At 34.8% G+C, this 16,677-nt stretch overlaps 1 protein-coding gene across 3 annotated transcripts; it reads right to left on the bottom strand.

The window, feature by feature from the left end:
- Positions 1 to 10,766: 10,766 nt before the first annotated feature.
- On the bottom strand, positions 10,767 to 15,576 carry LOC134259012 (uncharacterized). Of its 3 annotated transcripts, XM_062741607.1 has the most exons (3): positions 15,436 to 15,576; positions 12,127 to 12,795; positions 10,768 to 12,064 (listed from the first exon to the last, which is right to left on the bottom strand). In XM_062741607.1, exons 1-3 carry the CDS (start codon positions 15,572 to 15,574, stop codon positions 12,048 to 12,050), a joined length of 825 nt encoding a protein of 274 aa, XP_062597591.1. In that variant the 5' UTR covers positions 15,575 to 15,576; the 3' UTR covers positions 10,768 to 12,047. The 3 variants fall into 3 exon arrangements, with proteins under 3 accessions (XP_062597590.1, XP_062597591.1, XP_062597589.1); XM_062741606.1 differs by lacking the exon at positions 15,436 to 15,576 and adding an exon at positions 14,408 to 14,556 and having other exon boundaries at positions 10,767 to 12,795; XM_062741605.1 differs by having other exon boundaries at positions 10,768 to 12,795.
- Between the last annotated feature and the right edge of the window lie 1,101 nt (positions 15,577 to 16,677).

The following is a 16,677-nucleotide window of genomic DNA, read 5'->3' as shown; positions in this document are numbered from 1 at the left end:
CCCTTAGATCTTGACCTAGGAGTTTGATCGACTTTTCATGCTCCAGTAATTTAAGATTCGGAGGTATATACTTCCGTCTGTTTGTCCGCAAAAAACATTAACCTTGCTCTTAACTTTTGAATGGAGGGAGCTATGTCTTTCATATTTCACAGGTGCATTCCTTGTGACAAGACCTTTCTATTGATACCACCAAATTAAACTCTTGACCTTGGAGTTTGACCCACTTTTACATAGAAATATAAACTTTAACATTGGTCATAACTTTTAAACTGTTGGTGCTACAGTTTTCATACGTCACATGGGTATTCATTGTGAAAAAACCTTTCAATAGTTTAAAATTTAAAAACTTTAACTATGGCCCTCACATTTGAACAAGTGGTGTTAGGGCTTTCATATTTCACAAGTATATTTCTTGTGAGAAGACCTCCCTTTGAGTACCAACATATTTCAATTTGATCTGCATATGAGAAAGTTAAAACTTCGTTTTAAGTTGCCATACAGGGGCTTCAGTGTTTCACAAACACATATTGTTGTCCCCTGCTTTCGCAAAAGTAGTGATGGAACGATTGTCGAAAAATTAAATTGTCATACTTTAATTTATTATCAAATTCAAGTGCAAAAAGCATAAAAGTGGTGATGAATGTGGAAAACATGGAAGGATTCCGTGTCTTGTTGATACTTTTACCGCAATGATTAAATTTGGGGTTAGACTAAAACCAGGAAACGGTGATATTGCAAGGTTTTACTACACAAAGGAAAACATAATTAGTCATTCTGTTTCAATAGTCCTACATTGTTTGAAGTGAACAAAGTATTATTGTCCCCCGCTTTCGCGAAAGCGAGGGGACATTAAATCTCATTCGTCTGTCCGTCAGTCTGTCAGTCTGTCCGTCTGTCCGTCCGTCACAAAAACTTTAACCTTGCTCATAACTTTTGATTTAGTGGAGCTATGACTTTCATATTTCACATGTGTATCCCTTGTGACAAGACCTTTCTTTGGGTACCACCATATTTGATCTTTTGACCTTGACCTTGGAGTTTGACCCACTTTTACACAAAAATTCCGAACTTTTACTTTGACCATATCTTTTAAATGGTAGAAACTAGGACTTTCATATTTCACATATGTATTTCTTGTGGCAAGACCTTTCACTGGATACTAACAACTATGACCTTTTGACCTTGACCTTGGAGATTTCCGTACTTTTGAAAAAACTTTAACCTTGACCATAACTTTTGAACGGTAAGGGCTAGGGCTTTTATACTTCACAGATGTAATTCTTGCCAAAAGGCCTTTCATTAGATACCAAGAACTTTGACCTTGACCTTGGAGATTGACCTACTTTAAAAAACTTTGACCTTAGCCATAAGTATTGAACGATTAGGGTTTTCATCCTTCACTTATGTATTACTTGTGACTTTCTTAAGAAATCAACAACTCTGAACCTTTCACCTTGAAGTTTGACCTACCTTTCAAAAAAATATCCTTGACGATAACTTTTGAACAGGTGGTGCTAGGGATTTTGTATTTCACAATCGTATTTCTTGTCTGAAAACCCTACTTTGGGTAATAATAAATTTTATTTGCATTTAAGAAAAGTTAAATCTTCGTTATGTTGCCATACGGGGTCTACATTGTTTCACAAACACATTTTGTTCCCTATATTGAGAAGAGATTGGGCTTTTATATTTGACATGTGCATTACCTGTGACAAGATATTTCCGAGCATGCTATGATTTCTTACCCCTTGACCTTGATATGCACAATTGACCTTATTTAAAAAAAAATCAACTTCAGTGATAATTTCTAAATAAATGACATTTGATAGGGTGTTCATATTAGACTAAATATGTCATAAAAAGGACATCTCACCCAGAAAGAAACCGAAAGCGGGGGACCACAATTCTTTGAATTTGCTTGTTATATTTAGTTTAAACATTTCTATATTAATTTCATTAAAGTTCAAAATTTCGATTATAATCGATTATTAATCGATTATGCCCAGCCGATTATTACCGATAATCGATTCTGATTTTTTTTCCGAGTCCCTATCACTAGGCGAAAGCGAGGGAACATTAAATCTCATTCGTCTGTCAGTCTTTCAGTCTGTCCGCCCGTCACAAAAACTTTAACCTTGTTCTATCTTTTGAATGAGAAGAGATAGGATATTCATATTACACATGTAAATTGTTTGTGACAAGACCTTTCCATATAGACTTTGATTTTTGACCCCGTGACCTTGACGTTTGACCCGTTTTTTAAAAATTTAAACATTACTTTTAATTGGCCATAACTTTTGAACGAGAAGAGATAGGGCTTTCATATTAGACAAGACCTTCTTCAATATACTATAAATTTTGACTTCGTGACATTGAAGTCTGGCCTACTTTTCAAAAAACTTGAACCTTGGTCATATCTTTCGATATAGAAGGGATTTATCCCATTTAAACAAATTTGTGGGAGAAAAAATCCCCTAGGAGAAAATATCCCATCTAACATTTTTCTCCCATGGGAGAAACGTGGGATAGTTGGTGGGACTTAAAATCCCACCATTCTCCCATGGGATTCTGAGTTTTAGGACTTCATATCTTTAGAAGTGGAAATGTTTGCGAGTTCAACATGAGACCGTGAAATACTGCTAAGAAACCCCACCAAGTGATATACAGATATTTTGGATATAATTAGAAATGGTAGTAAAAAGTCTGGCCTATGTCGTGTTCCGAGTTAAATGTCGTACTGTTAAACCCATTCCCTTGTAATGTCAGCTACTGCTCAATGTTGTGTACAGAGTTGAACAAATTGATCACACCCGTGTCAGCTCGTGCTCAGTGTTCAATTGTTAAACTCTGCACACACCACTGAGCACGGGCTGACAAAACTGATGTGTTGGCTTTATTTTCGCACATTTCTTCTCTGAATTATAATTAATATTTTGATATAGAAAATTAATATTAAATTGTTAAAAGATAGAAAATATCAAATTAATCCTGTATATATAAGGTAGAAATGTAAACATTTAAACTTACATGGCTTGATTTCATTTTCTTTAGTTCGCGACGTTTCTTGTATTCAACACTGCTTTTTCTCGATTTATCTTTGTCTCTCCTATTGGCCATTCTCCTCTCATGTACCTTTGTGTGCAGTCCTGGTGAAAGCATCAAAGTATCATATACCTAAAAACAAAGTCAAATGAATATAAATGTGCAGAAAGACTTGTACATGTATTTCCCAGAAAATTATAAGTACATATATATGGAATAAAATTTTATATGCTGACATATAACCTGTAATTAAATTTCAGTCTTTGAAAGCAATACCTTTTCAATAGCCATGTGTCCAATATTCTACAGCAGCAGCTACTCTAAATGCTGTTCTTTCAGAACCACCAAAATATATGTGCTTTGGGTTCTTGCAAGCCACAGTTCTGTTGAAGTTTTCATTGGCTTGTGTGCTTCCAAGATTTGAAAGTTTGCTTGCATTTTTAGCCATATCTGTAAATACTTTATTCAAATCTTTGTATAAATCCATACCAGACAGATACTTCCCATAAGGCAAGTGTAATGGTTTGTAGTTGTCTGGGTCCTGAAGATATTTGCACCATTCACTTTCACAGACCTTATGGTCTCCAAATACATGAGAAGGTATGGTTTCTACGTGTGTCCTGTCCTTGTAGGATTTCACTGCCTATACGAAAAACATTTCAGTAAATGTGGAATTGGTTTTGGACCTAAAAATGATACTTCTTCTCTTTCTTCATGTCATATAATTTACCTGCAAAATTGTTTACGTATGATTAAAATACTTTTGCCTTTGCTAAGGTTGTCGAGTAATTATCATTGATGAAAGTTTTTACTTGGGAATTGCGTGCTTTCAAGTCTTGTAGCATTTCTGAGGCCAAATCACATTCCATCGCTTTGGAAGATTTTTCCGAATTTCTTTGACAATCATGTTCGGTAACTTATGAGTCTGCTTTAAAATCCCTGATTACAGAAGCATAAAAATGGTTGATAAGTACACGTTAACAAATACACAAATAAATTTAAAAGTATTATAGTATTAAAATCACATATAGCCAATACCTGCATTTCTTGCAACGAACAGCATATGAAAGAATATTTCCTGTGTTTTTTTTCCAATCGTACTTGCATGTCCTTGAAAGATGAAATGAAGACGGAATTACAAGTTCAACTACAAAAATCAATTAAATGTTTTTAAAAGTTATGATAATCAAATATTGTGTATTCTAGTATATTGGATGTTGTTTGATAAAATAAGAAGCAGTCAGATATAGCTGTTACCTGATAAACTTGCATATCTTCGTCCACTTCCATTGGTATGCCATCCAGCATCAAAGAACACAGAATGATTTTCAGGATCTTGTGATCTAAATTTATATGACAATTACATTCTCTGCTTAAACTAATTTTATACATAATTCATTTACATAGCCTTCTTACCTATTCTTTTCCTCGATTAGAGCATCATTTTATGTTTCATTAGCTATGGCTTCAGAAACATCACCAACCTCTCTCTTTCGTCGCTCAAAAGTCACTGATGATTAAGAGTGGCAAGAAAATTATTATTATCATCTCGAGCTCTCCTTGGCTACAAAAAAGTACAGCTGAAAGTCGAGTTCTGATTACAAAACAATCAGAATATATCTCGAAATTTATAAAATTTTATCTTTATGACTATTTCTTTTTATAAATTTTGACTTAAATAATAAATTGTTCTTAATAAATCCAATACCTGCACCCAATTTTATGTTAAAATCCCAGGTATTTTGACCATGTTTTTTTCCCAGTAGGCACATTGTTAATTTCACCGCACTCCTTGAATGAATTTTTAAGAGGCTATCTAGAAAAATAATTGCTAACATCTCACGGAATAATTGTATACATATAATTTTCTCATTGAAAAATAAATCATTTTAAAATAACATTAAATTGATTGATATAATTGAATCAATATTTCTTAATTAATTGGAGTTTTTTGCGTCATGCGTGTTTAGATAGAAACTGGGGACACGTGGTCAGAAGGGAAACGAGGTAGTTATGCCCCGGGAAAAGTCCGGTAGTTCCTCAAGAAAGCGTAAGGAGACCAAAACTATAACATCCACAAATAAGAGGCCCATGGGCCACATCGCTCACCTGAGCACTGTCGATAGGAAAAGTAGAAATTGGTTTATTAATGAAAAGTTTAAATCCAAAAGTAGTTCCATGACCAGTCATGGCTTTGCTATTCTTGAGAAGACGATTTTTCAAGAATTTTCCTATATATGTCCATGTAAAACTTTGATCGGCCACTGTGGCCCTGTCCTATCCCTGGCGGTCATGATTTGAACAAACTTGAATCTACACTACCTGAGGATGCTTCCATATAAATATGATCCATAATAATGGTTATGCTATTCTTGAGAAGATGATTTTTTAAAGAATTTTCCTATATATTTCTATGTAAAACTTTGGCCGGTCATTTTGGCCCCGCCCTACCCCCGGGGGTTATGATTTGAACAAACTTGAATCTACACAACATGAGGATGCTTCCATATAAATATGATCCACTATGGCTTTACTATTCTTGAGAAGAAGATTTTTAAAGAAATTTCCTATATATTTCTATGTAAAACTTTGGTCGGCCAATTTGGCCCCGCCCTACCCCCGGGGGTCATGATTTGAAAAACTTGAATCTACACTACCTGACGATGTTTCCCCATAAGTTTCATTTTTCCTGGCACAGTGGTTCTTGAGAAGAAGATTTTTAAAACATGCCACCAAATTTTGATTAATTCCCAATTATCTTCCTTTGAATGAGGGCGTGGCCCTTCATTTGAACGAACTTGAATCCCCTTCACCCAAGGATGCTTTATGGCAAGTTCGGTTGAAATTGGCCCAGCGATTCTTGAGAAGAAGTCGAAAATGTGAAAAGTTTACAGACAGACGGACGCCGGACAAGATGTGATCAGAAAAGCTCACTTGAGCCTTCGGCTCAGGTGAGCTAAAAAGACGAAAGGAGAGCTATCCAAAACTGCACAGGATGCTGTCTCTCTACGGGAGTATGATGATCACACCGAGCAGGAGCAGCAGGCTGTAGCCATCCCTGTTAGTGAGACCACGACTACGACAGGTACCAACTATGAAGAAGCACCTCAAGTATTGTAAACTTTTAACATTAAGCTTGCGGTTAATGTTTCGCATTCAAAGCAACAATTCTTATTTTCTGCATACATAGATTTAGCATTATTGGTGGAAAGTACTTATATGCAAAACCTTCCACTGAGAAAACAATTTATAATAATGAGAAGGGATAATTGGTTACTAGAGACGCGTCTAAACCTTCTGCCTTAGACAGTATTTACAAATGGACAGACGCTTTCATAATATACAGCACCATTTATTGATCTGTTCTTATTCAGCCAGTACAAGGGCTTTGTGCATGATGTTAGATTGAGGGCACCTCGGAATGGGAGACTAGGTTGGAAAAACTACGACAAGCAGTTCAGACTTCGTAGAAGCCTAGATCCGACAATACCCTGGGGCAATGTTGACCAAGAATTATGGCTTGGTCAGTGTCCCCTTTACCATCAGGCCATAACCAAAACGCATCAGGTACTACGTCACACTTCAAATTAAAGGGGTCCAATGACTTTAATTTCTTAAGGGCTATGTATTAGCCAAATTTGTACGTATTCACATACATGTACGAGGGTTGTCCCTGAAAAACGCAAACTTTTTCAATATTTCAAAAACTACAAATCATTTTTTTTTTCATTTTTCGTATGATGATGGAAAATATTTTTTTTCTTCATGAAAACAAAAAAATCATTTTATGTTGTCTAGCACCCATTTAAAGAGTTTTAGATATTGGTTGTGGGCCCACGGCAATCTTTTCAATCAGAGCAAAATTATCGTCAACGTTCTTTTTTGTTTTGTTTATTACTGGTTTATGATGATACTCTCAATGAAAATTAATATCAATAAAACTATTCAATCTCGCACACTTAAGGTAGGATTCTTCTCTCACAAAACATTTCTTGTATTTAAAAATTAATGAAATTTTCACAGAATCAAGATGACAGTATTACTATATGATGGTATCAGTTAGATTACTTTTGACCGTTCTGTATTAGAGTCAAGGTCAGGTCAAGGTCATTACCTTTTCCCTGGACATTAAGAATAAAAATCACTGCATTCAATCATGCGATGGGGTCTTCTATTTCAAAAGATTAAATGTTTTTCTTTTTGCATATAAAGATATTACCATATATGGTCTATAAGATGATATTACCAAATTGACACAAATAGATTAACAAAAATGGAGTTTGGCTAATCCAAATTTTCTCTATTTTTTCTTAAATTTTTAGGACATTTAAGTTATTTTTATATGCACCCTATATTTAAATTTTTTTAGGTCACCTGAGTAACTCAGGTGACCAATTGCTATCCGTTTTCGTCCGTCGTCGTGTGTTAACATTTGAACATTTTCAGCTTCTTCTCTGAAACCACTTAACCAATTTCAACCAAATTTGGTATACAGCATCTATGGGTGAAGGGAAACAAAAATTATGAATTTCATGGTCCCCGCCCCCCCCCCCCCGGGGCCTGAGGGGTGGGGCCAAAACCACTAAAATTATTGCAATCTTTAAAAAATCTTCTTCTTTACTCCTGGACATCAAGCAGGCAAACTGTTGGCATGAATGTAATGAAAACATTGAGTCCTCTACTAAAATTGTGAAATTCATGGCCCCAGGGTCAGGGGTTCTAGTGTTAGGGTGGGTCTATAGAGATTATATAATGAAAATGCATGATTTCTTTGAAAATCTTCTTCTCTGCTCCTGGGTATTAAGTAAACTAACCAAGCATATAGTTATGATGAACAAGAGTGCCTCTTTCAAAATTGTGAATTTTATGACCCAAGGTCATGGGTTCTGGTGTTAGGGCGGGGCTCTATTGATCATATAGTGAAAATGCATTAATTCTTTGAGAGTCTTCTTCTCTGCTCCTTGGCATTAAATAAACTAACCAAACACATAGTTATGATGAACAAGAGAGCCTCTTCCAAAATTGTGAATTTTATGGCTGCAGGGTCATGGGTTCTGGTGTTGGGCGGGGCTCTATTGATCATAAAGTGAAAATGCAGTAATTCTTTGAAAATCTTCTTCTCTGCTCCTGGGTATTAAATAAACTAAGTACATAGTTATGATAAGCAAGAGTGCCTCTTCCAAAATTGTGAATTTTATGACCCCAGGGTCATGGGCTCTGGTGTTAGGGCGGGGCTCTATTGATTATACAGTGAACATACATTAATTCTTTGAAAATGTTTCCTTTGCTCCCGGGTTTATGCCAATGATCCAAGTATATATATTTATGATTAAGAAAGGTGCATCTAGCAAAATGGTTATTTATTATGCCCCCTTATGGGTCGGGGGTGGGGGTGGGGGGTACATAGTCTGAAAATAAATTAATGCTTTGAAATCTGCTCTTTGGTATTAATCAACCATTTTATGATAAAATTTGCAAAATTTTGAAATATGTGGCCCCAGGGTCAGTGGGTCCTTTGGGATGAGGTGTACAACTGGTTATAAAGTGGAAGTGCATTTTCTCTTAAAATGTTACTCTGATCTACATCTGGGTATTAGGTAGATAGAGTAAGCATGCTAAGTCTATAATTATGATAAACAATGGTGCCTCTTTCAAAATTTTGAATTGCGAATTTCATGGCCTCTGGTTTAAAACACGAACCAAATTTAATTGTTTGAAAGTTGTTGCACAATACTCAGGTGACCTATAAGGCCCGTGGGCCTCTTGTCTTATTTTCACATATGGTAAAGAAGTCATATAAAGATAGAAATTGATTTAAAAACGAAAAGTTTTGACCGTTTAGTAAGAGAGTAAAAACACTTTCTACAGATTTTTTGCTCATATCTGTACTTAGATTGGAAGCTTTTAAATGCTAACATAATTGTAGTTTGTTTGGAAAATCATATTTATTTGATATATTTTAAAACTTTAGACCGTTATTTTTAATTTAGCTAACATTTGAAAAATTCTTCAAGTCTTTGATTATTTAAAAATTATAACCAAATTTGTTGTTCTATAATAATTTTGAGAGGCAGAAAAGAAGATATTTTCATACGCCACCATTCCGCCAAAAATATAGTCCCTGTTAGTTTTCGAACACAATTTACCATTTCTATTTTAAGTTGTGCAATTGTGATGAGAAAAGAAAAATATGGTCTTTTAAATCTCTTTCACCTAAATTTATACGACTTATAAGCAAATATACATTGAATATTTCATCTACTCAGAAACCAGAGAAGAATCCTACCTTAACTGTGAAAATTCATTAAAATGACTTAATAAACGGCAATAATATGACGTTATTTATCCAAAAACTCACCTTTTAATATTGTCAAAAATGGCAACATCAGCGAATTGTCATGTAAATTTTAAATTTACCCGGTGGCAGTAGATACACAATTCACAACATGTCACGTCGCATTATTATTCAATCCTGCGTTGAGCAAGGTATGACTCGTCCCTAAACAGACTAAAAAGGGAGATGGAAACAATAAAACACAAACACTTGTCTAGGACTCTAGTTTACAAGTATACGTGGCACAAAAGATTCCAGAAAGGTTGGACTTGTGATCCGATGAAAGAGTTGCGGGGAAGACCAACAAAAAGAGTCTCGTTTTTGACGTCATTCAAGAAGACCAACGACTAACTGTCCGTGAAGTCGATGACATAATCGGAATTCACGCTTCCACGCTCCGCCCACCGATGGCAACGAAAATCACGTGACCCGCACCTCCGACAACAGAATGTAAACATCATGGCGGGTGATTTACAACTTGTACCGGATGAATTTACTCTTAGTTCATTTAATTTCAATTTTTCACAGAAGAGTCAATCAAAAGGCTTAATTTATTATAAAGAGGGATACATTCATAATATCACTGTATCCAAAAACGCAGGTAGCACTGTAATTATTGCTGCGAGATGCTATCGGAGCATGAGGAAGGGAGAGGCACCACATCGATTACATATAGATTTAGCGGAGTCTGTAGTTACAGATGCCTATTGTTCATGCACAGCCGGGTAAAAAACTAGTTCGTTTTGAATGCGTTCAGACGTTATTGTTGGTTAATAAATTGATATTTTAATAATTACTTATTTATTTTTGTTTTCAATGATTGCATTAAACCACTTCAACTGACACTTGCATTGAGTGTTCTATCGTTAACCAGATATTTTGTTCACTTTGAGTCTAACTGCGTATTCTCCTTCTTCAGCCAACATGATGATTCAGATATTGGCCTTTGTCATGTTTATTTGCTGGAAGAATTTATCAATTTTTGTTTCCATTATCATGTATTCCATTTCCATTCTCATACTGGATCTAATACATTCATGTTTAAACAGTAAGAGACTACTCATTATCTATAAAATTCATCATGACATAAAAAGACACAGAAATTATTATCTATATAATTTATAAGTAAACGTAATGATTAATAAAACTACAAGTTCATTTGATGCATGATTATAAGGAGCTACAATATGTGAATGCAACGCCTTGTAGGGTCTCTGGCAAGTGCTCACACATTGTTGGTTTGGTTAAGTGTATCCAGCAGTTTAAACTGCTGGGACTGAACAAGCCTTCCCCAACAATGGCACATTCCTAGAGGAAACAAGATCAACCCTGCATCTGTGAATGAAATTATAGTTGTAAAATCAAAAGAAATCCACAAAAAAGTCCCTATATTGCCAAAAGAAATCAAGTCCAGGTACAGAATAAATGTTTAATGTTTTTACTTATTATAAATGAACAAAGTTTCATACTGATTCTATATAATGATGAATAAACATTTTATAAAAACTTATTTGTTTTAAAATTCACTGTACTTTGGGAATACATGCAACTTCATTTAACAAATTTAAGGGAAAAAAATCCATAAAATTTCATATTTGATATCATTGATACACTAACAGAGTCCCAGAGTTAAGTGATAAGTCGTTTCACTTGTTGAAGTCAGTGGAAGGATCACCAATATCACAATTAATTACATCACAAGTCCCAAATATAAGCAGTGAATTTGGTGATGTAAAGCTTGGATCAACACTAAGTTATCAGGTGTGTATTAACATTTAACAATGGGTTTGGGTTGGGGGGGTTTATAAAATTTCAATCATGAAAGTCAAAGCAAAGGCAAATCAGTACAACAATGGTTCATCAAAAGTTATTCATTTTAGTGTTTGATCAGATTAAGGAAAGCTATGTCTCACATTTTGTAATAATTTTCACAGAATCTCCCTATATACATGTACCAGTAGCTCAGTTAAAATTTACAGTAGAAATCTTGAAAATTATTTATGCAGTTTTGCATACAATCTCACTTGAAAGTGTCAATTTTCATGAACAACACATTCTAAAAATAATTTTTTCCATCAAATGTAGAGACCTTTCTTTTTCTATTAAGTTTTCCAGAGTTCCACAAGTTCATAATCAAGGGTTTTAGTCCATTGGTCATTCACATAAAAAATGATGAGCTAAGTTTTAGATTCACAACACAGATACCATAATATTTAACATCATTAAGTGCATTTCTAAAATCAAAAAAATTATAGGCTGTTACTTTACTTATACATGTATAAAAACTAGCAAAATACATGTACATTTACTCTTTACACCACTTGTACATTTTTACTTCTTTTTCAATACTGGATCTTGCCAAAGGGTGAGTAAAGCACACACAGTCCATACCTTGTTGATTGAGCCAAATATGCTGGTTGGAATACAATGTGATACGATCTTAAAAGTTCTTATTTTACGAATAGCTCGTTCTACATGTATGCGATGAGCTGCAATTTTCTGTGTCAAGTCAACATCAGATTGAGGCATCTGTGTTCCACTACTTACAAATGATGGCAAGTTTAGGTGTAACCCCAAAGATTTCAAATCTGATTCAATGGTGAATCCTTTATCCGCCATGATACAGTCACCTTGCAGAATGTAGCCTGCCTCCAAAAGTTGACGTAGGAGTTTATAAAATCCACTTTTCTGAGTGATAACCACATCTGACATGGACCCTGTAAATAGCTCACTGACAAACACAATATTACCCATTGGATCACAAGCTACCAGTCCTTTTAAAGTTGTTCCCGATTTATAATCAGAATACATTTGTGATTGTAACTTTAAAGATGATGGTTTTTGTGTTTTCAATTCTGTGCAGTCAACAATAGCAATGGTTCTTGGAAATTCAGATCTGAACTGTAATGGCATATTACTAATGACATGGTCACGATGAGGCCATATTGGTACTGCACCCAACATCATATACATATGATCAACCCATGCATTAAATACTTCACTGACAGATTGTTTAGAAATACAAAATCGTGCCGCCAAATCCTTTAGGCCGAAGTTATGTCTGAGTCTCATCAGTGTTAACAAGAGTTGCGATGCTGCATTCATCCTCTTGATTTCTTTTCTCTTTTTTGCATATTCTGGTAACTGTTGAGAGGTCAAAAATTCTAACAGAGTGACAAATGTACAGTACTTCAAGTTGGTATAATAAAGAAATAATCCAGGATTTTTTTTCTCTTGTTGAAGAATTTTTTCAACGGTAAATTCAGGCTCTGGATCAGTACAGTGTTGAGATGTTGCGGATAATTGAAGCTGCAGGTGATGATTTAAAATTCTCTGCTGATGGAGAGTCTCAACCGTTGATTTAAGGCTATCTTGCAGTTCTTGTACTTGTGCTGCAGCAGTCAGTAAATCTAATGATCCTGTAATAAAAGAGCAGTTAACTTTAGTCACTGTGAAAATTGCAGGTTATGAATTTTTCAAATTCAAAGCCAATATGTCATTTAATTAAACCATGGATAATAAAATTAGCCTGAACTTAGTTTTTCTGTGGCTTGATGCTGTGTATGCATTAGATTGAAAAAAAAACAAAACAAAACAAACACATATTAACTTTTCATGAATATACAAAATTTCTCAACAAGTCTAATATGTCACATAAAAACTTCCATCTTCATTAGTTATCATTGATATAAACCACAAAATTATAATTTTTGATTGCATTAGGCCAAATAAAAAAAAAAAATGTTTGTTTCTTATTACATGCTAATAATAAATAGGGCCAGTTGATATCATTTTTTTTTTATTTTTATGATTTCAATTTTTTTTTCTTTGAGAAATCATATCTTTTAATTGCATTTTTTATCCTTATCAATTTCAGTCAAAATCTAAAGGATTATGTGTGCATGAGGGGGTTTTGATGTATTGTGGCGATACCATCTTTCCACAGACAGCCTTGGTAAAACTTCCCCCATGGTACAATGAATTGCTTACAGAAGAGCTTATAACCTCTAATCCTGAGGGCATAGAAAAAACAACTAGAAACCAGTATGAAAATCCTGAATGGTTTAAATACAGGGCAAATCGTATCACAGCATCACAGATGCATCGTGTTGTCAAAAGAAAAAAGCTACCAAATGAATTGCTTTTAGGTTCCCTATTTCAAAATAAATCTTTTGCAAGATGTGCAGCTACAGATTATGGCCTAAGTAGGGAAAAGCTTGCACGAGAGAAATTGGTCAAACAAATATCATTGAACAATTCACATCTTCATGATTGTGGACTGATTATCAACAACCAGTTTCCATTCCTTGCAGCCACTCCTGATGGTAAATGCTGTGAAAATGGCGAGTGTGGAATCGTAGAAATCAAATGTCCCTACTTGGCTAGAGATCTCTCTATCTCTGAAGCTTGTGTAAATATTAAAAATTTCATGTTAAAAGAAGAAAATGGCCAGATAACAATGAACAGAACTCATGATCATTATGTACAGGTGCAGGGTCAATTACTTGTGTCTGGTGCACCTTGGTGTGACTTTGTAGTATACACCTCCAAAGACATGTTTGTCGAACGAATTCACCCAGATGCTCCATTCATGACAGACATGCTTTTGAAACTGTCCTACTTTTATAAATACTATGCTGTTCCCTTCTTAAGCAAAAGATCCTAATTTAATGACTGAAAAAAAATCCTCCCCAAAGACCCCCACTCCCAACTCCTCAAAACTAAATGTAATGAACAATGATTCAAAATTTGATTTTCAAGTACATGTACACCCTGCACTAGTATTTATTATGTTGCTGATAACGTGTAAATTTCTTTTTCTGTTTATACAAGAAAAATCATCCAAAAAGTCTCAAGTACAACATGAAGTTTTTTTGTATTTGTGAATATCAATTAACAAAAACTTTAGGGGCCCCTTTTGAATTTAGTGTTTGTTTGTTTTTCTCTCTTTTGGGGCTTTTTTTTTTTTTTTTTTTTTTTTTTAAATCCGAGATCAATATTTTAATCCTGCATTTTACAGAGGCATATTACCTGCAAGTAATGATGAATCAATTTCAATTGGATTTAGTTCATCTTCAGTAGCCTGATTTACCGGTAACCCCACAGATGTTGCAGCAGCCTGATTTAAGCCCATGGACGTTTCAGTACACGTTTTCTGTTGTTCATCATGTTCATGGATTTGTCTGAAAGGTTTAATGAATTACCTTATTTCTTTGTATTGCAGTACTTGACTGTTTTCAAAATGTTGAAGTTATATATTTATATCAAAATATCATATATATAAAATATATCAATGTATATTAAAATATATTCATATTAAAATATCATTTTTCTGAACATGAGCTGCTTATATTCTAAATTTGACAGAGAGAACTGGTACAGGGTTAATCTAAACTAAAGTTTGATTTGAACATTATCTGACAGTTTTGAATTCAGTGAATTGACTTTAAATCATTATAATTACAATACAATATGTCCTACAGACATGAATAACAATTAAGGAATGTTTTTCAGTTTTGTGTGAATTATTGGTGTGTGAATCACACAGACTTGCACGTAGGCATATTTTTCATGAAGCGCTAGCGCGCTTCATGAAATATGCTGTGCAGGTGTGACACACACCAATAATTCACACTAAACTGAAAAACCACATTTCACATGTTTGGAAGCAACTAAAATATGCTAAATATTTGAATTTCAATATCGTTGCAAACAACTTTATGTGACCTGTCCATATTTGTCCGGTATATTTCTACGCGTGAGTATACACGAAAATGATTTTCAAATCAATTTCACAGTAAGCTTACTAGAAAAACACAGCGATTGTAAATATATACATTTGTATTGCAGCTTGTAACTGTGCGTGTGACACACCACAATCACAATAAACACTTTATGTCCTGTCCATATTTGTGGCAGGGCATTTTCATAGATAAATGGTCTAAATTTTTCATATGTACATGTACCAGTAATGGTGCATCATTTTCTCATTGACAAGTGCTAAAATGAAAATGTGCCACAGATTGACTCTGTTCATTTTTACTTAAAAATAATCCAACCTGCTCCTCTCTCTCCAGTGACGTCTGCTTTTTTTAATAACTGAACCATCGCATGGTACTGGATCTGGATATTCCCCCGTTGGGCCACTAGAATCCATGAAATGCTACAAAATTTATTCTGAATTAGAATACCAAGCATCAATCATGGTCATACAACTGTAAACATGTACAATCAAGATCAATATAAAGGCATATATGATACGAAATGTTCAGATTGTGGACTAGGAGAAAACGACAAATCAAAATATAACACCGCGTCGTGTAGGACCTCAAGTTGACAGATAGGCCTAACGTTAACTGTCAAAGCGTACTCTCCTTTTATTTTTAATCCATATGGCTACAAGCATGCCTGCATATTCATAATGATTCTTCACTTTAAATGTAAATGACTAGGAAATGTTATATCAAATAGAATTACTTTTGTGCAGATAAAGGTATGACGATCGATCCTGCTTTCGTTGAGCTGGTAGTGAGGTCTCCCGCAGGCCCTTATCCATCGCAAACACTTGTCTTTCTGAGTCTTGGGCTTTGGAAAGGGAATAAAACGAACCCCTTGTATCCTCTCGGGATACCTGGTATCACTGTTGCACTTTCCATAAGCACAGGTCTTCACCATTCTTTCAAATTGTTTTTAAAATTTACATAGCGTCTATGTCCGACTTGATACTTTTGTCGGAGGTAATGGCGGACAATATTTTCTTGATTCTGATTGGCTGTGCGGAGATGGCAACAGAGATTTTCAAGAAAAGGAAAGGACATTGGTAAAAGAAAAAATTAAGATTGTTAAACTAAGAATTAATAAATGATGCAGTTTTATGAAAGAAACTTGTATCCTTTTTAAGGTCACTGAAAATTGATAGGCAGAAATCTTTATCATGAATATTATTTATTCAGGTTGTCCGCCCTGATTTTCTCCATTGCGGAAAAAAGGCCGGTTTTGGCAAACAGCACGGAAGAGTTGATTTATCATCAAGACAATGCTCCAAGTCACGGAACTGGAATTAGACCTCTTTGGATTTCGGAGACTCAAACTTCCGCCCTACTCGCCAGATCTCGCTCCTCTGGATTTTCCTGCCTTGAAAAAGACATTTGCGAGGATAAAGATTTCTAAATGTGACCGAAATTCGTCGTGAAGTGTCAACAGATCACTTGGACAAGAATGGTTCAGCAATGTGATCAATGCATGGGTAAAACGGCACGAGAAATGTCTATCACACCGTGGGCGTTATTTTGAGAAAGAAT

This window comes from Saccostrea cucullata, unplaced genomic scaffold (genome assembly GCF_032062105.1).
Source record: "Saccostrea cucullata isolate Sc308-1 unplaced genomic scaffold, CSIRO_AGI_Scuc_v1 ctg1071, whole genome shotgun sequence".
NCBI classification, from domain to species: domain Eukaryota; kingdom Metazoa; phylum Mollusca; class Bivalvia; order Ostreida; family Ostreidae; genus Saccostrea; species Saccostrea cuccullata.
Note: the sequence above shows the minus strand (reverse complement) of the source record. Positions and strands in the feature narration are given on the sequence as shown.